At 43.7% G+C, this 22,879-nt stretch overlaps 1 protein-coding gene across 6 annotated transcripts in view; it reads right to left on the minus strand.

Moving 5' to 3' along the window:
• The window catches only part of dab1a (DAB adaptor protein 1a), a 308,583-nt gene that overhangs the window by 39,519 nt on the left and 246,185 nt on the right, over positions 1-22,879 (minus strand). For all 6 annotated transcript variants that reach the window (XM_028586554.1, XM_028586552.1, XM_028586550.1 and 3 more), the window contains one exon: positions 16,189-16,462. In XM_028586554.1, coding sequence (XP_028442355.1) covers positions 16,189-16,258 — 70 coding nt within the window. In that variant the 5' untranslated portion in view covers positions 16,259-16,462. The remainder of the gene's footprint in view (positions 1-16,188; positions 16,463-22,879) is intronic.

Here is a 22,879-nt window from a genome sequence, read left to right on the forward strand (position 1 = left end):
CAGCAGGCAAGTGTTATTTACATAAACTTCTGGTGTACTTACAAACTTTCCAATCCATCGTTTTATGAGTGCATAACCTATATGTACTACTAGAGACGTTTGGTATCATTTCGGGCATTATTAGTGGGGTAATGTTAAGAGACACTTCGGATCCATTAGCCCCTGCGCTAAGCTATTCAGCTGATAACGCTACTCTACGCTAACTCTCCCAATGTTCGACCCAGGTGAAAAAAGGTTCTGGGGGGGTGTTTGGCTTGAGGTCATGGTGCTAAGGACCCTAGGGTGAAATTACTCCGAACCATCACTTTAACCATAGTCCTCAGAAATCCACTGGAGGTTAGAACGCCAACACAGAGACAGAGGAAGGTAACGGACATCTGGACGAAAATGAGGGACATCCGGCGAAACCTCCGGCAGCACCTGAACAATCCCGGAAACGAAACGTCATAGATTCAGACTAGATACTTGTTAATCATACAAATGAAACAGCTATTCCCATTTAATTGTAAAACCAAGAAACTTGATTTGAATGTTTTTTGAATGAAATGCTTTTTTCTCCTCTTGAAGTATATCATCAGAATTTTGTTGCATTCGTCTGAGGACTGTCACATAGTCTGGGCTGTGCAGAACTTCATCTGTAAGTGAATGTATGTAAATGTGTCAGTGTTAAATAACACTGGATGCGTCCAGCTGCTTTTGTCTCACTGGAACAGCGGTTTTCATTTGAGTTCAACCCTTTAAGACCTGCTCCCTCCATGTGCATCCATCACCATTACTGCTGCTACACTAGCACACTGAGGGACAGAAACACAGAGGGAGGGAGAAGTGGGGAAAGGCCAAGAGGGGAAGAAAAAGAGAAAAAGTTATGGGGCGGGGGGGTCCATGGGTTACTTCTCCTGCTGAGTGGTTTATATGATTACCTTTTGGGAGCATGTTCCATGAAAGACCTCCCTGTCTGCGTGTGTGTGCATGTGTGTGTGTGTGTCATCAGGGGAATAATTCAGTCTTCAGTAAATAAATGTCTGTTATTGCTGTGACCCCGCCGAGCTTCAAACACAACTAATGAAAGAATCTTCCGTTTCATCTGTCATGGCTGCTCCACACCCACCCACGCAAACGCTTAAACGCTTCCTCTTATCATCACAAACCCAACCAAACAAATGTCACACACACACACACACACACACACACACACACACACACACACACACACACACCTACCATCCCATAACACTAATGAAAGGGTCTTCTGGTGCATCAGTCATGGCAGCTTCACAGGAGAACACACACTGAGACACGTCGTCTTTTACTCTCATTCACACATACAAACTTCCGCTCACATCTGCGCGACCCAACAGAAGTCCGACCACGCCATACACAGCTACAGTTCCGCACCAGAGTCTTAGCGTGCGTGTGTCTGTGTTTGCGAGTACTTGGTATGCAGGGTCAGTTTGACTGTCTGTCTGAAGCAACAAGCAGAGAGGGAGGGAAGGACATAAAGCGCAGAGCAAAGGACAAAAAAGCAGGAATAGAATGTGATGGATGGATGAATGAGCTAAGGCCTCCGTTGGATAAATGTCACTCAGGATTAGAGCGTTATGACAAGCAGCACCCCCCTGACTCTCTTCACACACACACACACACACACACACACACACACACACACACACACACACACACACACACACACGATCGATAGCAAGTGACTGCTGGTACAGTACATCTAGCCCTTCAGGAAAGCTCCTAGCATCGCCCCTGGCAACTGAAACCATCTGCATCTTGTGCCCCAACCCCTCTTTGTCTTCGCATGACTTTTCCCCTTTGGTCAGGTTACGTTTAATAAATATTAAAATCAGATTTATTTTTCTCCTGCAGGATTGCCAGACACTGCACTGAAGGGAAAATACCCGTCTATTATAACCTAAACTATATGTTTGTAGGCTTGGCCGTCATTTCTTTTAGTTATGATAACCTTGCCACCAAAGGGATTTCTGAGATATGGAAAACCCTGCAACATTGTTGCAAGGACAGGTTGTAACCAAGACAACAGTTTAGCCAGATTATCTGAAACACTTTATAAAACCTTAAATACTGGTAATAACTGTTGCATTTTTTTTTTTTTTTTAAGATAATTTTTTGGGCTTTTCCACCTTTAACTGACAGGACAACTAGGTGAGAGAGAGTGAAGACATGCAGGAAATCGTCACAGGTCGGACTCGAACCCTGGACCTCTGCATCAAGGCATAAGCCTCTATGTTTATGTGCGCCTGCTCTATCCACTGAGCCAACCCTGCCACAACTGTTGCCTTTTTTAACAGTAAATAACCAGTAGGTTGGTCTGTAAACTGACAGTTTGTGTAACCAAGTTCATAATTATTTTACTAATCACCTTGGTTTTAACATCTGTCTGATTGAATGCTTGTGTTTCTTGCCCCATTAAACTTATTTTCAGTGGTTAGCACTTCTGCCTCACAGCAAGAAGGTTCTGGGTTCGAACCCAGGTCGTCACAGGCCTTTCCCGTGCTTGCGTGGGTTTCCTCCGAGTGCTCCGGTTTCTTCCCACCATAAAGATATGCATGCAACTAGGACTACAGTTGAAAATTAGCCGACTGGCTAACAATGGCGCATTTACAGAAATGTTGATTAATGCGCATTGTCCTAATATAAATAAATAAATCTTCTTCAGTGATGTTGCCCCATTCCTAGATCTCAGCAATGTTACCAATACTGATAAAAAAAAATAATAGCTAACCCTATGAGAATAAGGCCCAAGTTGTTTTAAACTGGAATGACCCTTTCCGTTACTTTCTGTCTGGCTTATTCCCTTCCCATAAGAAAAGCTCATTTGTTGCCATCTTATTTGATTCATGACCTATGTACATACACAGTTCCAGTAGAAGAGATTAGAATGTTTCTGCTTTTAGACTGATGTTAATGTGTCCAAACATGCTTTAGATGACCTGCAGAGGTATTCGGGGTGATCTTCAATGGGGCAGTTTTTCTGTATTCAAATGCATGCTGATCATCCAGGCTGAAGATTAAAGCCAAGTGCAAAGGGCTTTAAGTGTAAGGCCAATAACGCATAACAGTCTAGTCCATTAATTTCATTAGACAATAGACTTAGGCCGTTAGTTTGAGGCCAGTGGGTAAGAATGAGCGAGAGATGTAGCAGCTCTCTGTGTATTAGTATGGTGGCTCTTTGTGATGTTTTTTGACAGGAAGTTTGCTGGCATCTTCCTGTTCCACATGTCTGTGAAACGTCTGATATTCCACAGAAGTAGAGATGCACCGATAGACCGGCCGGTGACCGGTTTTCACGTGCTCAGCCATGACCGGCGACCGGCAGGTCAGTCTGACATATACCGATTTCATGCCGGTCAACGCTACAATTAACCGACAATGTAAGTTATACATTTTTTTAGTTGGATATTGGATCTGAAAAGAAAGAAATGGTTCTAACATTGCACTTTAGATGTGTGTGAATTTCCCACACCAGGAGTAATTTATATAGTTCTATTTTATAGTGATCCATTATCTGTTCAAAAAAGTTTCTGTTCTGTGCAAAATGTTCTATTAAAGAAAAGATTATTTGTGCGTGCTGTAAAGTGGTTAGAAAAAATTAAGTCGGACTCGGCAAAAATCAGTATCGGCTGGCCTAACTCAATGAAAATCGTAATCGGCCTAGAAAGTTGTAATCGGTGCATCTCTACTCAGAAGTGATGTTAGTGGCACAAAAGCTGATGCCACTGCTTATTTTCAGCTGGCCTGTATTGTTCGCAGTGGCTGGTGTAAAGTGAGTCGTGTGTTTCACTGTGCTTCAGATGAAGAAGCACCCAGAGGCTCTTAACTACAGCTGGGACGCTTCCCGACAAACACTCAACAGCACATGAGGGAACCCGGCAGTTACTCTCCAATTAATCCTGCTTCTAAACCCTGCTGTCGAATGTGTGTGTGTCAGCTTTTTGTGCTTTGTTTACCTATCAAAGACTTGTTCAGATGAAGCGCTCACTCGTACCCACTCTCACACGGACTATTTTAAACCCACAAACAGCATGTGCCAAGAAAACAACAAGTTCCCCCTTCTGCTCATGCTTAATTCGGGCCGATTGATTTGGCACACGAGCGCTCACACTTGACTGAGTATACGCACATGCACATGTTACAAAAACATAGCCGTAGCTGCTGAAGTGAAACGCCGGCTGTAAAATGAGATTATAAAGTTCTGTTGTCACTCATCAAATAAATGAGTGCTCTGCCTTTGCTAAGGTGCTTTTTTTTCCGTCTTATTTGCAACCTGACTGCTGCTGTGTTTACCAAATGAAGATGCTGCTTTTGAGCTTTAGACAATCGCAATTTTTTCCCCCCTCTCCATATCTTTTCCCCTTTCCCCCAGCTCCACTCTGACCTGGACGCAGCGGCACAGCCAGAGACCGGCCCTTTCTGTGCATGAAAGTGTTTGTCCTGAGGCCTCCAGAGCTATCCTCGCTGGCAGAAAAACATTAGCACCGAAACTATAGTTTCGGTAGTTTTGTGCTTGTTATTTTTCTTTGCATTGATCGTATCCAGCCACAAAACCCACGGAGGATTGTGCGTACGCACGACTATCACTGCAAGAGTTGATTTCATTGCTCACTTTTTGGTATGCGATGCTTGAAGCTTTTAAGGAGCACAAGCACAATTCCCTGCTGTGTGCCTGTATACTTCAGCAAAGTGGTTTTCATCACGCGTGTTGTGGGTTTTGTTTATTATTTTCACCACATGATGTACTGTGTAATATGAAAAAGGCACTCAACTGAATTTGCTCTATGTACACAGTACATTAAGACTTGATGACCACTGTCAGCCACATCATCTGAGGGCTGCTTTCATCTGAGAAAATAAATTCCATTTAACACACACACACACACACACACACACACACAGCATGATCTATAGAGGAATAAGGGGATTTATTTATTTCATCCTTTTCTATGTTCTCCCCATTTAATACGAAAGCAAAAATAACTCTGCTGCCATGAGGCCATTAGCCCCCACCCCCTCTCTCCTCCACCCAGCATCCCTCTGTCTTTGTAGGACGGTTGGTGCTAAAGCTCGTTTCTCGCCCTGGCTTTAATTACAAGGTAATTGGTCTCACTAACGAAGGGAAACATGGCCTGCGAGTGTGCATGTAACTGTGTCTATGTGCATATGTGTGTGTATCTGTGTGCGTCTGTGTGTGTGTGTGTGTGTGTGTGTGTGTGTGTTTTGTTTGTGGGTGCAGCTGTGTGTGTTCTGGTCTCTGACAGGGTATCAGAAGGGTAGGCTGTGTAAACAAGCCGCTAGCATCCTGTCATGGAATGCTGAAGCGGTTACCCCTGTGGACTACACTCTCGGTCGCCGCTGAGCCACCACTCACTCACTCACTCACTCACACACACACACACACACACACACACACACACACACACACACACACACACACACACACACCTCTGCATAAATGTTTATATAGTGCTGCAAAAGTAGTTCCCTGAGCCTGCAGTGTGAGCATCCACCAAATACCTCACAAAAAAGCACCTCACACTTTGTCCTTGTCATTCTTCTGTTAGTCCCTCACCTGAATACACACACACACACACACACACACACACACACAATTTAGTCTGTTCAAACACTAAAAGACCCTTCTGACTGAAAAGTGTCGAAACTATTTGTTTCCTAAATCCCTTGTCTGTGTGAACAGGTGTGCTTGTGTATGTCCTCGTGTGTGGTTTATGTACATATGTCTGTGTGTGTGTGTGTGTGTGTGTGTGTGTGTGTGTGTGTGTGTGTGTGTGTGTGTGTGTGTGTGTGTGTGTGTGTGAGACTGTCAAACACTAGAGGCCCTTCTTTCATCACATGAGGAAACACAGGTAACTCCTTAAAACACAGCAGTCCTCCTTTCCTGCCGAGGCGAGTTTGCCAGAACAAAGCCCTCTCTCATGTCTGTCATCTCTGCCAAAATATGGAACCACTGAAGTTGTTGTCCTCCCCCCTCTCTATCAATCTGTGTCTCATCTTGCGTAATGAACCTCTTCCCTTCATTCGCTCAGCCGGGGTCCCGGAAGAGAGGATTGGAGCAAAGAAGGGCTGAGGAACACCATAGAGCATGAAAGGGAAAAGGAGGCTCTGCCATCTGCCAGTGTTATTTTCTCCTACCTCCTCACTTTGTACGTACTATAGGCGCCATCTTGGGAAAACAATCATGACCAGTCGAACGACAAACGCCATGCTTGAGCTATGTTACTGGTTACTGGTTGCACGGCGTTCGGCTGGTCACAACTGTTTTCCCAAGATGGCGCCTGCATGTATACGTGAACGGTAATGTCTTTCTAAACTATCTTTTTAATAAACTGTCTGTACACTTACAAAGTTCTCAGTTCTCATTAACTGACCACGGCTCTGAATTGAAACAGTCATAATCATACCATTCAAGGATTAGGCTACTCATCATTTGCACAAATTAACAGTTGTAATCTTTGCCTTAAAAGTGAGCAGAAGATAATGTTACTCAGGAAATTTACCATGAAGATGACAAAAATGAATATCTCGATATTTTTTTTCAATATCTCGATATCGATATTCAGACAATATTTTTGAAATCCTTCTAGAAGTTAAAAGAAGCCCTGTTCGGAGGCTATTTCGGTGGTTCTCTTGGGAAAATGTACAAGCAAGATGAAATCATAACAATAAACAAAGGGCTCTGTTCTGTAACATATTGCACACAACCATGTCCTTATTGGAAGCAGTCCTGGAGCTGGGACAGGGCCGGGTCAGACTAGGTTCTGATAGTCCTTCTACTGGGCTGTATAGTCCTTCTGACCGGGATTTATGCTGGGATCAGGAGTTGGATGTGATCTGACTGGCCCAGGTGAGGGAGAGGTGCAGTTCTGTGGGCTTTTTTGATGTTACAGTATGAGTATACAGTACATGGTCTAGTGTGTTCTTCCCTCTAGTAACACAATCTACATGCTGGGAGAAAGCTGGAGGGGAACAGACTTTAAGGACGCCTTATAAAAGTCCCCTGTATCCCCGTATCCAGGTGATCGCGCTGCAGTTTGTTCACTATGGTTAGCAGTGAACCAAACTTTTGCTAACGTTAGCATCGGGGGCTATGTAGACGGCAGTGTGCGGTTTTCATAGTAAATAAAATGGTCAGTATAATACCAACAGGGCTCCAGGTCAGGTGAGCCGTGCTGGGCAACGATCCTGCAGTTGTTACTCCATTCGTGTGCACAAAAATGCAGTCCTCCGCCTCTGGTCGTGCCGGAGTTATATTCTCATTCTGCCGGTAGATAGCTAGCTCGGCGTGCTAGCGCCGACAACAACCTGGAGGGCTCCGTCAGGCTATATCCTCCGGGATGTTATGAGCCGCCTGGAAGGCTCTCGTAACGGCTGTGTTGTATCGTGGTCCTGTATTGATTAGTTCAGTGTGTTCTATCGTGGTCCTGTATTGATTAGTTCAGTGTGTTGTATCGTGGTCCTGTATTGATTAGTTCAGTGTGTTGTATCGTGGTCCTGTATTGATTAGTTCAGTGTGTTGTATCGTGGTCCTGTATTGATTAGTTCAGTGTGTTGTATCGTGGTCCTGTATTGATTAGTTCAGTGTGGCTGTACATACTTGTATAAATATACACTGACAGGAGAGCCGCTGCACAATCACGCGCCGCCATCTTTGTTGACATGAGTGAACGTCATAACACACAGGTAAGAACTAGTAGCAGCTTACTCTCGTGCGGGACGATCGTGATTTTGTACAAAAAATACAGTCAAACAAACCCCTACAGTATTAAAATCGATACATATAATTGTTTAGAAGGTTATAGTGTGCGTTATTTGTTTTCTCTTTAACTTCCTTCAGCTCTTTTCATGTGTGTGGGGTCGGATTGTACAAATTATGAAATATTTGATATCCGAATTTTGCATATCGTCCAGACAACAATTTGGATATTATCGTCTAAACGATATATCGCCCACCTCTACATGAAGATCTATGTTCTACAATGCTAGAATATGATGCGTAAATATCTCTCTCACTCTGATCCTCCCTCTCTCTCATGGGCTAAAATATAAATTTCCTAAGTCATATTAACTTCCACTGCTCGCTTTTAATGCAAAGTGTACAACTGTTCGTTTTTAAAAATGACAGTGACTCATTGAATGGTTTCAGTTAAGAGCAGTAGTTCATAAATGTATGTTTTTAGATATATCATTTAGTCTGTCCGCTATTATCTGCCATGCTTTTTCTCGCGTTTTTTTTTTAAAATTTTTTATAGAGGACGAGTTTCCTTCTCTACATATTATATGCCTTGCTCCCTGGTATATATGGACATAGAAAATAAAGACACTGAAGAAATTAGACTCTAAAATCTACAAACTATGAAGATAATTAAGTGATAAAGTCCATGCACACTGTAAACATGAATGGAACAGAGTATATTCATCTGTTATTTCCCCCCAAATATCAAAAAAGGTCAAAAACCATTGAGGTGTCCTCTCCCTGTTGTTACATGAATGAACAGTAGCCTACATCACTATATAGTTACTGGTCCAGTGAACTAAGACTATAATTTGGGAGGATTGTACAATTAGGATATTTTCTTAAAATTGTACAATCCTCCCAAATCATAGTCCCAGTTTACTGGACAACATAAATTGTGTGCTAATAATTCCAAATACAATGCACATGGAAGTTGAACAAACATGATCCTTATTGTTAAAAAAAATTAATCAACTAAAATAATTCAATGAATGAACAGCAATATGCACCTGTTGTAATTTAATCCAGGCTGATGGGGTAAAACCACTGCTGAGTGATCAGAAAAGGCTCCAGGATTAAATAAATCCTGGCTGTTAGCCTGGTTGGGAGCAGGATAGCTGTACAGAATAAATCTCCAAGGTGATTTATGTGCCTCCACTTTTGTGAAACCGAGTCAAGGCTAAATTCATACAGGATAACGGGGAAATCCCAGCTTAATCCCTTATCTTGGTTTTGTGAAACAGACCCCTGGAATTTACCCTTGGGGATCAATAAAGTATCTATATATCTATCATGTGATTGCAGTAGACATACAATAATAACCCCTAAAATATATATAATACTAAAGTATTCCTGTTTTGTGAATGAAGCGGTACACAAGTTGCCGCGGCGTCTGTGTTTGACCAAGCAGCGACACTCAGCCCCTAAAGTTTCTGAACCTTTGGAAAGTACTACCACTTTTTTTTTTAAAGACCTGTAACTATCATTCGAAATGCAGGTTTAGTTGCTAACTTCCTCAAAAAAGTTCTTGGTTCCCTGGGAAAGTTCCTGTGGTGTGGTGTATTTGTTTACAACTATCTTTGCTGTCAATCCAACGTGTACAGCGGCCCGTCCAACTCAGATGCTTGGAGATTAAAAAGGAGCATTTCTGCATTCCTCCTTTCAATATTAACACAATTATTAACTAGAAATCTGAAAAACACTTTGACATGAGGTCACTTTTGTGTTTCCAGTTATAAATTATCTTCACTGATTAAAAGAACAGACTTCTACAATATTATTTGCCCAACAAGACATACAAAAGAATACACTTTTGCTATAAATCATGGTACTGATGGGTCTTTGATAAGCTCTGTACAGACCGCTCTGTTTGTGTGTTGTGAGGAAACTGAAATAGAAAACAGCAGCTTGTCAATATCCAACAAATGAGAAATGTCCTTTCATCGCGCAGTCCTTCAACCAGCACAGCGGGGTGAGAGTATCGGCCTCTATTTGAGCCGGTGTGTGACATTGGGACATTTTCCTTTTGTGCAAATTATGAGCAGGGAGCAAACTGTTGCTATGGAGACTGTAGTTAGTGATGCGGTGGGCAAAGCCTCACCAACTAATGTGCAGGCGAGGACTGAGCTCAACATACTTGGGAGGATCACAGAGTGCACAAGCTACCAAAGGCACACACGCACATAGTGCGAGACTCAAAAAAAAAAGCAAATAAAAGGCTTTCACTGATCTATATTTCCTCTCGGAATCAGGTGTTTTGAATGCTTATTCGCTGTGGTCACATTTGAAAGCTTGGATGAAGCTTTTTTAACACTCGGGAACAGGGGCAGAAGAGTGTGTCATTGGAGCTGCTGCACAGAAAGAAGATGTGGGTTTGTTGAGTGGAATGAGATGCCTGCCTGGGAATAGCATTGCTCATATTTCACCACCCTTACCTGCACTCCTAAGTTATTATTGTGCTAAGAAAAAGTGGATGGATAAATAGATGGGTACGATGAGAGCACAGACTGGTGGAGAAGCAGACAGCAGGATGGATGAAATCACTACTTCCCCAGAAATAAACTGATGGGAGAGAAGGGCAGTGGATAGCAGGAGAGGACAGAGTGGAGGCAGTTATCTCTAAATATAGTTTACGTGCTGGAAAAACAACGTTTGGAAAGAGTGTTCCCCTATCTGCTGCCGAGTGTCGTCACTGTCTTCTATCCCCGCCTATCCACTATTGGCCTCCACTGAAAAGCCACAACAGCAGCCAGCCAATTCAATTCAATTCAATCTCTGTCTGATTGGAGGGAACAGATCTGATTACCTCTCATAGAAGACACACACAAACACATGCGCTACACACACACACACACACACACTCAAAATACCGTTGTTTGTACTCTAAGATTCCTCGGGGAGAGATATCAGAGTAAATGGCTTCGGTGATTGCGCCAGATAGACTGGATGTGTGCATAATATCCACACGAAGAAGATAATGTGTTTGCTAATCGCACACCAGAGACGAGCAAACCCACACCCACACACACAAAGGATAACAGCTGCACAGCTATAACAGCTGCACAGCTATAACCCTTAACCACTCTTGTCATGCCGTTGGCTGCCAGCTACACTGTAGAAACACACTCCCACACATACTCAGTCAAACCCCATTGTGGGAGAGTCGTGATTTTTCAGAGTTGTGATGACAGTCAACAGCAGCAGCGCAAGTTATTAAAACTTCATAATCCTACTCTGTGTCACATCATGAAAGACCGACACGCATCAGTGTATGTTTTATTTGAACGTTTAATGATGTTATGAATACAATACTGCAAATAGAAAAGAAAAAAAGTCTTTGTCAGTTGGCCAGAGCAGGCAATAAATGGCAAAAAATTCAAACGTTGTTAGGTTTACAAGTAGAATCTTAGGAATTATTATCAGCCAAAGAATCCAAATGATTGCCGGTTACCTGCCAAAGTGGCTGCTTGGGTAGGCCAGCTTACCAATCAGAGTCACAATTTATCAATGGCTTGCCTGAAATATTCATTCACAACCCTGATAATGTCCATACGTATATATTCTAACAACCCGTACGGGCACGATGCCAGCTTCACAGAGATATGCTAAAATCAGCACTGTTTATGGACAGTAGTCAGGTTTCCCTATTTTGAGCTGTTTTTGTATCTATTCTAGCTTTTTGTTTAGTTTTGTCAGAATGGAGCCACTGGAGAGAAATGAACTTCACACTGCATCAACTGTGCAGACATTTTTGTTTTTCTAAGTTACACAACTGAACTAAATTAGAGTACTGTAAAATAATGCTCCAATGTCTCTCTGCCAGCTTGTTAACAGACCACTATCAGACCCTGTTTTGACAAAAGATCCTCTGGAGGGCTAAGCAAAAGTTCATTAAGAACAGAGTGTAGTCTGTAATCATATTAAGTACGCTACATTTGACAAAAAATGCCCTGTTGTGGAAATCCTACGTTGTGGTGTCAGGGTGATTTTCTTGCACGGTGAAAGTGAGAAATGCAATTCAAAGAGTCCCCAGAGTAAGGTGTCCATGGTTCATCATACTTCATTAGCAAGGTGGGCGCTGGGATGTTCAAGTTTTAAGTGGAGACAAAACTGTCTGCTGCTGTCGGGCTTAAATGTCATATTGGCTCGCTGTTCTATTTTGACACGCACATAAAAGTGTCTGAGCTGGCAGACTGTCAACTCCATGTTTTATTGATCATGAAGAATATCAAAATGTGTTTCCTTTTAAATAAACTAATGGTTATACTAATTAACACTTGAGGCATCTTAGTGGAGTCTCTAGAATCTCTTTGCTCACTTTAAGGCTGCAACAGACAGACAGGGACCCCAGACAGGGACCCCCCCCCCAACAGGTTGCAAAACGTTTGAAAGGTTGTGTGATTGATTACCAAGTTAGGAAAGAAGAACAAACATACACTCGGTGCCCAGTTTATCCCTGTTCATCACCCTCCCCTCAGGCACACGCACAAATAGACTCCCGAACATATTACAGAAATCATCCACACATCCAAAAAATACACACATCCCTTGCCCCCCTCAGTACAATCGGACTCTGTGCAATAACTGCTGCGTTTACTGTTTTCTAGCTATTTATTGAGAACACGGAATGAATGTGTATGTGCGAGATGTGCTTGGGTGAAGTGTGCTGGTGTATGTGTGTGTATATATATATAATATATATATATTTTATCTTTTTTACTCTATGCTGCTATTTGGGAGGATGACTTCAACAGAATTTCGTTGTACTGCATACAATGACAATAAAGATCTATCTATCTATCTATCTATCTATATATTAGGCATGCCTGACGCCTCTGCCATAAAGTCTACTTTCATGATGCTTATAATGTTGTTTTGTTGGTAAATTAAATCATAACTTGGAGCACTGAGGTCATAAGGCTCTGTTCATATGGTACTAGATTTACCAGTGAACCCCCCCACCATGTCCGTTATTAGTCAAGTACAAATTCCACTGCAAAAAACCACAGAAGTTGAACTTCTCAGAGTTCACACATACAGGCAACCTGTGATGAGGGGTCGTGAGACGGCATTGCTTTGCTATAAAGGGTCACGGGCCAAGTCTAAATCACCAGCTACATTAATACTGAAATCGATATGATTAGGTACACAGGTAGAGGAGGTGGGGGAGAAGGGAGGCGGAGGGTGGACGGGAGAAAATTAGAGAGGGATAGAGAGGTGGACAGATGTAATCTTTCTGGATTTATTGAGGATTAATGAAGACTATTATACTTAAAGAATCGTGCCTGACCAATAAGACTAAGACGTATCCACTGTCAGAGGAAGCAGAAAGCTGCAGTTATTTCCTCAGGTCATGTCAATGCTAAATGTCGAAGGTTATCTCCATCTTGACGTGGTAATTCAATAAAAACCTTGTGGTAGAGAAAAAAAAAACCCCTGCTCTTAGAAGAATGACCCCTGAGCTCACCGATGAACCCCCCCCCCCACACACACACACACACGTGCACTCACAGACCCACAGATACACAGTGATGCATAGACCCAGTCACACGCCATCTGTGATTAATGCGTGACACGCAGCAGTCCCACAGTCCTTTTCATTCCATTCTTCACCACAGAAGTGTGAACCAAAGGCCCGAGATTAAACAGCTCTCCTTCACATTGACTCATTAGTCTCTCTCCCTCTCTCCGTGATCAGTCTCTCTCCCTCTCTCCGTGATCAGTCTCTCCTCTGTGTCTCACTCATCCAGGGCAAGGTCATGTAGGAGTCAGAGCAGTGGGCGGAGGAGGAGGAGGAGGGAGAGGAAGGATATTAGAAGTGTAAAGGACTACCCTGCGGGGATTCTAACAACAGTGGAGCTGCCATTTACGCCCTAATGATGATCAGCTTTTCAGTGGATCTATTTGAATTCAAATTTCACATCAAGCTACTCCAAAGAGACAGAAACTAGGGGCTGTACTAAAACGGAAACATATGTATGAGGTGTATGTACACGAGGGTTTTAGGTCATACACATGAAGCACAATAACTAACAGGATCACGATCAAGGTTTCCTATTCCCAGTGCACGCTAGTTGCTTGTGTGTGGTATATGATTGCATTTGACTTTCATCACCCCGCTGTGTGTGTGTTTGTGTGTGTGTATCTGAATGTGTGTGTATGCGTGTATCTGTATGCATGTATCTGTGTGTGAGTGTGTGTGTGTGTGTCGGGAAGACTGACCCAGATCAGAACAGAGATGAGTACTCTGTGTAAGCCCAGCTCGACGACCCTGTAGCCGAGTAAATTCTACGCCCCATTTTCATTTCAGAATGAGACAAGGTGTGTGTGAGTGAGTGAGTGAGTGTGTGTGCGTGCAAGAGAGAGAGAGAGAGAAAGAGAGAGAGAGAGAGAGAGAGAGAGAGAGAGAGAGAGAGAGAGAGAAGGCAGAGAGGAGAAGCCACAAAACCCTCAAGTCTAAATGCTGAAGGCAAACCATTCATCTTTCCTCTCATATGCTCTTCTGGGCTTCAATCCCAGTCCTAGTGTGTGTGTGTGTGTGTGTGTGTGTGCACGCATCTCTCCACATATGGAGAGCAGTCTGAATGATGAACATGATCTTCATTGCAGCAGAACAATGCTGTTTCTAAATAGGACATGAGAGGCATTCAGCCTTCCCTCACACACTGTGTATGGGGGAGCAGACACCTGTTTGCAGGGGCTGAGGCGCGCCGTGTGCAATGAGGCATCTGCTGCAGGTGATAGCGAGGGTGCGTGTACCGTGTGGGTTTCTGTGTGGTTGTGTGCATCCATTAAGTGTCGTTCCCAACGGTGTCCGGACTTTCTGCTACATCAATCAGATGCTTATTCAGAGAGTGCTAGGTGTCGCTCTTGCAGTCGGGCAGGCGGCAGCGAGCAGCTGGGTGATGGCTGTCAGCCTGGCCCCTGGCATCACCTCTGCTCTGAGCCCACACAGGTCCGCTCTCATACACCTGCTAGCTACCTGCCTCTGGAGCTTTTCCCACCTGGATCTGTTTGCTTCTCACCAACCACAACATCCCGGCACCTGTTTGGTAAGAACCTACTGTACTGCCTCATAGAGTAATTCATTGGGTGTTGGGGGTAAGCACTTTTTATTTCACTATAGATCTTTACATAAATAGTTTTTTTCTACTACTATGGGCTAACAGTTAACATAGAATTGATCAGACATACATTTAAATGCCCTCTGTAAATAGACAGTATTCCATGGCTATGCTGCCCTGCTGGTACAACTTGCTTTACAACTTGACCTACTTTATCTTAACTACGGTGCAGTAAAGTCTCTGCCGTGATCTGCATAAGGACAGTACAGTGGGACGTTTGCCTTCAACAGAGTGACAGTAATAACCTAATATACCATTATTACTGAGGTTAAACTACATTCTTGGTTATGTTTGCACTGAATAACGCATTCAATAAACAGAAACATAACTCTTGCAGCACAAATGAATAGATGCACAATATTAGCTCACACATAAAATAGCACCCTCGTGAATTAGCCTACTGTTGCTAACGTACATTCATAAATCCTGCATAACATCGTCCCGTACCTACAGGACATCAGACTTACTTATTGATGCACGCACACAGACAGTAGTGTCGACAAACTTAGTCCAATGAGGGGAGAGAGGAAAGTGTGATAGCGTTCCACGTTAACGCTTTTTTCTCTCTCGCTCTATAAACATCACTAAACTGCTGTGTCCAGTAGCAGGTAGAGCGAGCTACAACTGACAGGGAGAGAGAGAGAGACTGTATCACTACAGCCAATCCAGTCTGCTCAAAGCGATGGTCTTTTTCACAAATAGGTTGCACATAAGGAGGAAAAAGTAGCTTCTACTTAAGGGCCCCTATCTTGTACCCTGTGCAGCACAGCGCAAAGCCCGACGCAAGTGTCTTTGCTAGTTTAAAAGACCGACACACTTGTCAATTTCCCGTCCAGCGCCCACGACTAGGATTAGTGTCTGACAGGGTGTGGGGCGTGGCATCATCTCCATCGTGATGTCGGCCAGCAATCACGATGGACGATGATATCATCCATCGGCACAACCCTACCTCAGACTTATTTTCTGGTTACGGTAACTAGGTCGATGGATTTTACTGTGTCTATTTTTCGATACTTACAAAATCTAAGCAAGAAAAGGCCAAACCAATACAATTAACATTTTAGTCTATGTTGTTTGCCATTCTGAGTTCCGTTTCGGTGGTGAGCAACACAGGCGACACCCCCTGGCGTTACGGCTGTGAAATGCACCGCGATGCGAAGCAACCCCGGACACAGAACTCCGAAAGGGTCACGACGCCGTAGCTACGGCGTGGAGTTGACGCAGAAGCATAAAACAGCCTTAACAATGTTTCAAACTGTACGACGACGGGTGTGAAAGTGCACTTACCTTTCCTCTTGAAGTCCCGTCTGACGCTGCCGGGCCTGACCGCTGGCTGTAGCTCTGTCTCTGTTGACATCCTCAGGCTCCAACTGGGCTACAGTCCGCTCCGCTTGGCTCCGCTGGGCTCCGAGGGTCCAGTTCACAGCGTCAGTGCCGGCTGTGCGTGTGTGGGCGCCGGGTGTGTGCGTGGAGGCGCCAGGTGTGTGTGTGGGCACACAGGCTCATGGGAGAGGGAGGGGCTTTAGCCCTGACACAACATCCCACACACACCCACAGAGAGCTGGGGAGAAAGAGAGGAAGAAAGAGAGTTTGCTTCAGTTAGCTGCTGTTTACTCTTGGCAGGCAGAACCTTGCAAGAGTTCTCAAAAGGCATGACAATGAGCTCGTTTCGGATCGGGGGGCCTTGAGTAGATGTTGCCTATGGTAACGGGCTGGAGAGACCTGCTCTACACTTCCTGCTTCCTGTCACTAATGTCACTCTGCAAGGACACTGCTTAAAGAACAGTCCCACCTCTTCAAAACACTTCCTCCTCCAATCATGAAAGAATTATTTAAACAGGTTCAAAAACACTAATAATCATTCATTTTCGCAAACGTTTTATACTAAAATGTCATCTGACATTCAGACAATCTGGCAGTTTAGCCAGCACGTTTGGATTTAACAGCAAAACATGAGTGCAACCGAAATGTCAGTTATAATTCTCTGACTGCACAGGGAAACTGTGTGCACACACAACAACAGTAGATCAAAGTTGAAGAGGTCTTGTGAACTGTGATGTTTACAAGGGATACTCATTTTACTTCCTTTGTCTTTTCAAAATACGTTTGGCTAAACTGGACGTTTAAAACCTGATCATCTGTTCCCACAGGTTGTCCCGTTCCCAGATCTTGGCACTTCACTCGGTGGCTCCGGTTATATGATTACCAACAGCAAAGATGACCAAAACTAATGAGCCAGGTTGGATTAAACGGTTCTTTAAAGCTGCTACCACACTTTCTCTGTTCAGTGCCTGGTGGGCCCCTCTGGCCCCAGCATTCGGTCCCTTCTTTGCCCATCTGCCGCTATTTTATTCTGAAGCATTGACTGGCAGCGACTCCGATAACCTAGGAGCCAAAAACACTCCGATCCGCACTCTAACCCTGTCGTGTGAATGCATGAAAACACACATTTACATGCACACTCAAATGCAGACAAGCTCCTTTCTTACAGAGACGCTGAGGTACAAAGACAGCCGGAGACAGCTGCAAGTTGACAAGCTGAATAATGAATCTGACTACTTTCTGAGCCGCTCTCCACCTCTCCATAGACTGTCAGCCTTGACCTCTCTTTCCATCTCCATCTAACAGTGGCTGAGTGCAGACTTGAACAAAACCGAAAGACTTGTGCTTCTTGGGGAAAGAGGTAAATCTCTCTTATTCTCTTCCTCCTCTCCACGGTGTTTCTGTGTGAATAGGAAGTCCATGTGAGCCTCGGGCGAGAACAGATGAATTGAGAGGCTTTTAATTTGCTGCAGACAGAACAGAGTCCATTTAATTCTGCCAGCAGAGGCCATGTCGGCAAAATGCTGACAATATTCTTTATCTGGTCCAAACACACTGGAAAAGTGTGAGTCACTCCAATTACAGGCATTATCAGCAACACTGTTCCACCAAATGGATGGAGAGAGAGTGAGTATGAACAGAGAGGGGTTAGAGGGAAGAGAAATGAACAGAGTGGGCAGAAAGTGAGGGGTGAGGGAACACAGAGTGGGTGAGTAAGATAATGAGTAAAGGGTATGGGAGAGAAAAAAAGCCCAAGGAAGTAAAATCAGAACAGAAAGGAAGGAGTTTGAGCGGCTTCAGCGCTAACCCTGAACATGTCCCCCTCTGTCCCTCTTCTCTTTCCTCTTTGTTCTCTGAATTCGTTCTTCTCCTTCGAGCTGTGAAGTCTTTCAGGCAGCAACTGGAGCTTGTGTTGAAGAAAGGCAGTCTGTTAATCCTCGACTTGGACCAGAAAAGAAGCATTCTAGAAACCCCCACGCCCCCCAACCGCCTCAACCCACAAAATAACAGCTTTTATTCTGCAACTACAAAACTCAAGATTCCTAAACATGTTTCTGTGCTTTTACACTGAGCGTATAATCCAAAATATATCACGAAATAATTGCGAAATGGGTTCTGAGTTCGGTCTGCTAAATTGCTCCTATGAGAGCACTGCTCGCTTAATTGAAGAAGTCCAACTCATCCAACCCCCTGTAAGAAAAACTGCCCCCAGTCTACGGGTGAACATGAGCAACAAAACAAGACTCTGAGGATGAAAAGGAAAAATCTGCTGCAGCACCGCTCTCCAGACCTCTCCAAGGCTCCAGACATATGGCTGTTTCTGCCGAGCGTTCGGGGAAAGAGTTCCACATCTAAGCTACGGTCCCTGGAGGGGAGAACAAGCTAATTTCTCAAAAAATGTCTAGCTTCAGCTGTACAAATTCCCTGCCAGACACACACACACACACACACACACACACACACACACACACACACGAAAGATAAAGCAGCGCCCTCAAAAGCCATCGTGAACACTGTAGTGGCGGTTTGACCTGGAATCAGCGCACAAGCTAAAAGCAGCAGCAGTAGGATGTGAACATGGCTTAGTGGGTCTGGATTTAGACAGCAATCTGAAGCCGTACCAGAGGAGACGCAGCGGAGGAAAGGAAAGGGAACGAGCAGTAAATTGGACGTCTGTAAATGGGGGGTGCTGCCAACAAGCGCATGTGAGGATCTGGTGTGTGTGTGTGTGTGTGTGTCTCTCTCTCTCTCTCTCTCAATAAACAGGATGCTGCCAACAGGAGGTTAATGCCCAGAAATCATCTGCAGCTACAGTAAAGTCTGCCAGGCGAAAGGAAAGAAAAAAGGAAGAAAGAAGGGGGGATTGCTGGCTCTCTACCCTTCCCCTCTTTCTCCCACCTCCCACTCTCAGGGTAATTGTGTTCTGTCCATCAGGCTCAGAGTTAGATTAGCGCCTCCACTCATTCAGCTCTCCTGCCATCTCAATAATGAATCATCATAAAGACCACCTCTACACTACCTTTCTCACTACTTGTGTTCTGTCCATCTTCTGCCTCCCCTCCCCCCCTCACCAACGCCACCTTTGTATCCTGACACCAACGCAGAGCCCTTATCAGCAACACTTTTCTCTTCTGAGCTGTACTGGTTGATGAATAACCATGACTGCGGGTGCGAAAGGTTATCTATGTTACAGTCTGTCATGGTTCAGATGTCTGAATGGTAAATGAACAGGCTTTCTTGAAACTACATTAACAATCAGAACGCAATCAAATGCTCCTAGTTTTAGTCACCGTAATGGTAAATGCACTGTGAAAGGTCAACTGATAGAGCGCACAAGCAAACCAAAGATTGTAATTAATGTCAATCAAAGACCATTCTATCTGGAAAAAAAAAACAATGGTGTACCTAGCAGCAAAAACTAAGAATATTAAATATTGAGACCTACCAGTTTATGATCGGGAGAATGTGAAATACAGTGTCCACTCAACTCCAGTAGTCTAACCAACGCAGGAAAAGACGAAGAGCGGTGAAGTATGAAACTGAGCGCAACAGAAAAGAACAGTCAAAAGGGTGAAAGATCAACTAATAGAGGTTAGAGGATAAGACGTACAGTACCAATGGGTGAATTAGTTAATAGGCTGTTTATGTGTAAGAGTGCAAGAGATAGAGAGAGAGAGAGAGAGAGAGAGAGAGAGAAGGGAGATATGAGAAAAAGGAAGACCTGAGAATATGAGCTGTGGGTTAAAGTTCAGTGTCACACCCAGATAACCGGCGAATCACTCTCACACTTTATACTCCTCCAACAATAAATGAAGTCCAGCGTCATTCATCCCATGTCACAATTATTGTTAGAGATTAGCATAGAACAAAGTATGGCTGACAGATGGTGAGGACTGAATGTATAGAAAGATTTTAAGTGGCCTCATTTTCCATAATCGAACCACAGCCATGTTAATGGTCAATAATCAACTACTCTTTAAAAGCTCATAACATTAAAATGCTAGTTTCAACTGAAAACCGCTGTTCAACATTATGAGGTCATAAGGAGTAAGGTTACCTCCTACAGAAATGGCACATCCTGAGGAAAGCTCATTGTGGGACTGGCTCTAGTGGCTGTAATTCTAATATCAGGAAAGAGACTTCAGATACAGTATTAGGGGACCACTAAGGCCTATATAAAAGAGACTTCAGATACAGTATTAGGGGACCACTAAGGCCTATATAAAAGAGACTTCAGATACAGTATTAGGGGACCACTAAGGCCTATATAAAAGAGACTTCAGATACAGTATTAGGGGACCCCTAAGGTCTATATAAAAGAGACTTCAGATACAGTATTAGGGGACAACTAAGGTCTATATAAAAGAGACTTCAGATACAGTATTAGGGGACCACTAAGGTCTATATAAAAGCATCCAAAGAGCACCATGTCATGGGACCTTTAAAACAAATCCCAGCCCGGTCTTGTCTTATCAAAAAGGGCTGTGGCCAAATGCCTCTGTATAAGAACAGATCTCCCCCAATCCCCTGGCAACAAACCGAAGTCTAACTGTTTTTTATGGGCCTGTACTGTGGGGTCACGGGTGAGCCAGTCCAGCTGTTCACTAGTCTGGCTATCACCAGACCAAGTATAAATCTTTTAAGATTGAACATTAGTCTGGGGAGTCTGCTCTGTATTTCCTACTGCACAAGAGGCGTGATCAACGGGCATAGTTCAAATGACTCTGTACGCAATTGGATAGTCCTTCAACCAATCAGACCAACGATCCAGGTGACGTACCCCCCCCCCCACACACACACACACACACACACACACACACACACACACACACACACACAAACGGGGTTTGAGCTGAGCTCCATTCTTTTGGCCACCAGCAGGGCTAGCTGGTAAATTAGGCTTTAGCCGGTCGGTAGTAAGGCAAACACATCCTTCTTTTGTAGAAACTGTTCCAGGGCAAGTTTCTGTTCCGTTTCAACAGCGGCATCAACGGGTTGCTGCGCTTCGGTGGCGGCCATGTTGAATGTAAACAAAAAGCTGCTTGCCATCGCTGCGCTATCGTCATCATGTTAAACCCGCCAATAGCACGCCAGGTGGATAAGCCAGTTTGTAATTGGTCCCCGCAGGTTTGTAACGGAAGCAGGATAGAAAAAGGTACAGGTGTCCAGCCTGAGCAGCAGGGAGAAATCAAATCACTGGCAGATTGGGCTGGGGTTACCCAGTCCAGCTGTTCACTGTAACTTGATAAGAACATGGTGGATTAGTTTCGCAGGTGAGCATATTGTAAAAAGTAAAAGAAGAAGTAGTGACAGTGAAGTGGGTAGACTCGGGGTAAACATGCCAGCTTGTCCGTTACCATTATTCTTAAGTAATCTAATTCTTAACAGTGGTTTACCAATCATCAGTTAATCATGAACAAGTGCTTGTGCTAACATGTTTTGCAGAAGATTTGACACAATAGAAACAGAAAATTAGTCTGCAACCTTCTGGAGAATCTTTTAAACGTTTACGTCATTCTTTTGGCAAAAATACCAAACATTACCTAGGTCCAGCATTTCAAATGTGAGAATTTGCTCCTTTTTTGTCTTATCTAATAGTAAACTGAAAATATTGGACTGTAGGCTGGGCAAAACAAGTAACTTGACAACTTTATCTTAGATTTGGGAAATTGTTTTCAAGACCAAATACCTAAGCCATTAATCCAGAAAATAATCAGCAGATTAATGTAATGAAAACATGTGCACTGATTACTACGTTAACCACAGCATTATTCCGTTTCTGTTAATTTAGGAGGCGAGGACTGTTCCCGTAACGTAAAGTACATTTACAGTATGTCCTACTGTATGCATTCATATTTTTCTAGTTTAATAGCTGCAGTCTTCATCCAAAATAAGACCAATAGCACTCATTTAACACAGTGATGATAGGGCTGTTAGAGAGTGATTAGGAAAACCTTGTGGCTGCTGTACTGTAAGCTGAAACTAAGAACAAAGAAATAGAGCAAACTCCAAACCACAGAAACTCTAATGTTGTGTTCACACCGGCCGCGTTACTCGCGTCTCCAGCAGCAAATTTGCGTCTTTGTATTGACTTACGTAATCGCGACGCTGGCAGTGTGAACACACCACGACATTGCATTGAATCTCCAAAAGTATAGTACGGCACTAAAAGCTGAACACAGAAAGACCTTTAGAATCTTTCTAACCACCTGTATGACCACCCATTACATTTGCATGGTTAGTTGAAGGCTGGCACTGTGTGGCACAACATCACGGGTCAATGCAGTCATCGCCTGCTGAGAGGCTGCTGTCAGAGCAGTGTTTCCATTAGGATTTTTAGGGTTTAGAATTTCCCATGAAATGGAACTGACTCTTCGCTGCAACACAAACAAATATATATTTTCACCTCTATTCACGCACAATTTCAGTTGTGATTGAACTGTATTTTTTGAGTTACTATATAGGCCAACTTTGATCTTGACATATAGGCTAAGCATTCTGTAGCAAATAACAATAAACCCACTATTAAGTACATTATTTTAACGCAGTGTAACTACTTCAGCATGTAAATAATGCACCTCAAATACAAACGTGAGCGAGGGCGTTCAGCAATCGCTATTATATCGAATCAACAGCTAGGTGCAATTTAGCTCGC

Source organism: Perca flavescens, chromosome 9, assembly GCF_004354835.1.
Source record: "Perca flavescens isolate YP-PL-M2 chromosome 9, PFLA_1.0, whole genome shotgun sequence".
Classification (NCBI taxonomy): domain Eukaryota; kingdom Metazoa; phylum Chordata; class Actinopteri; order Perciformes; family Percidae; genus Perca; species Perca flavescens.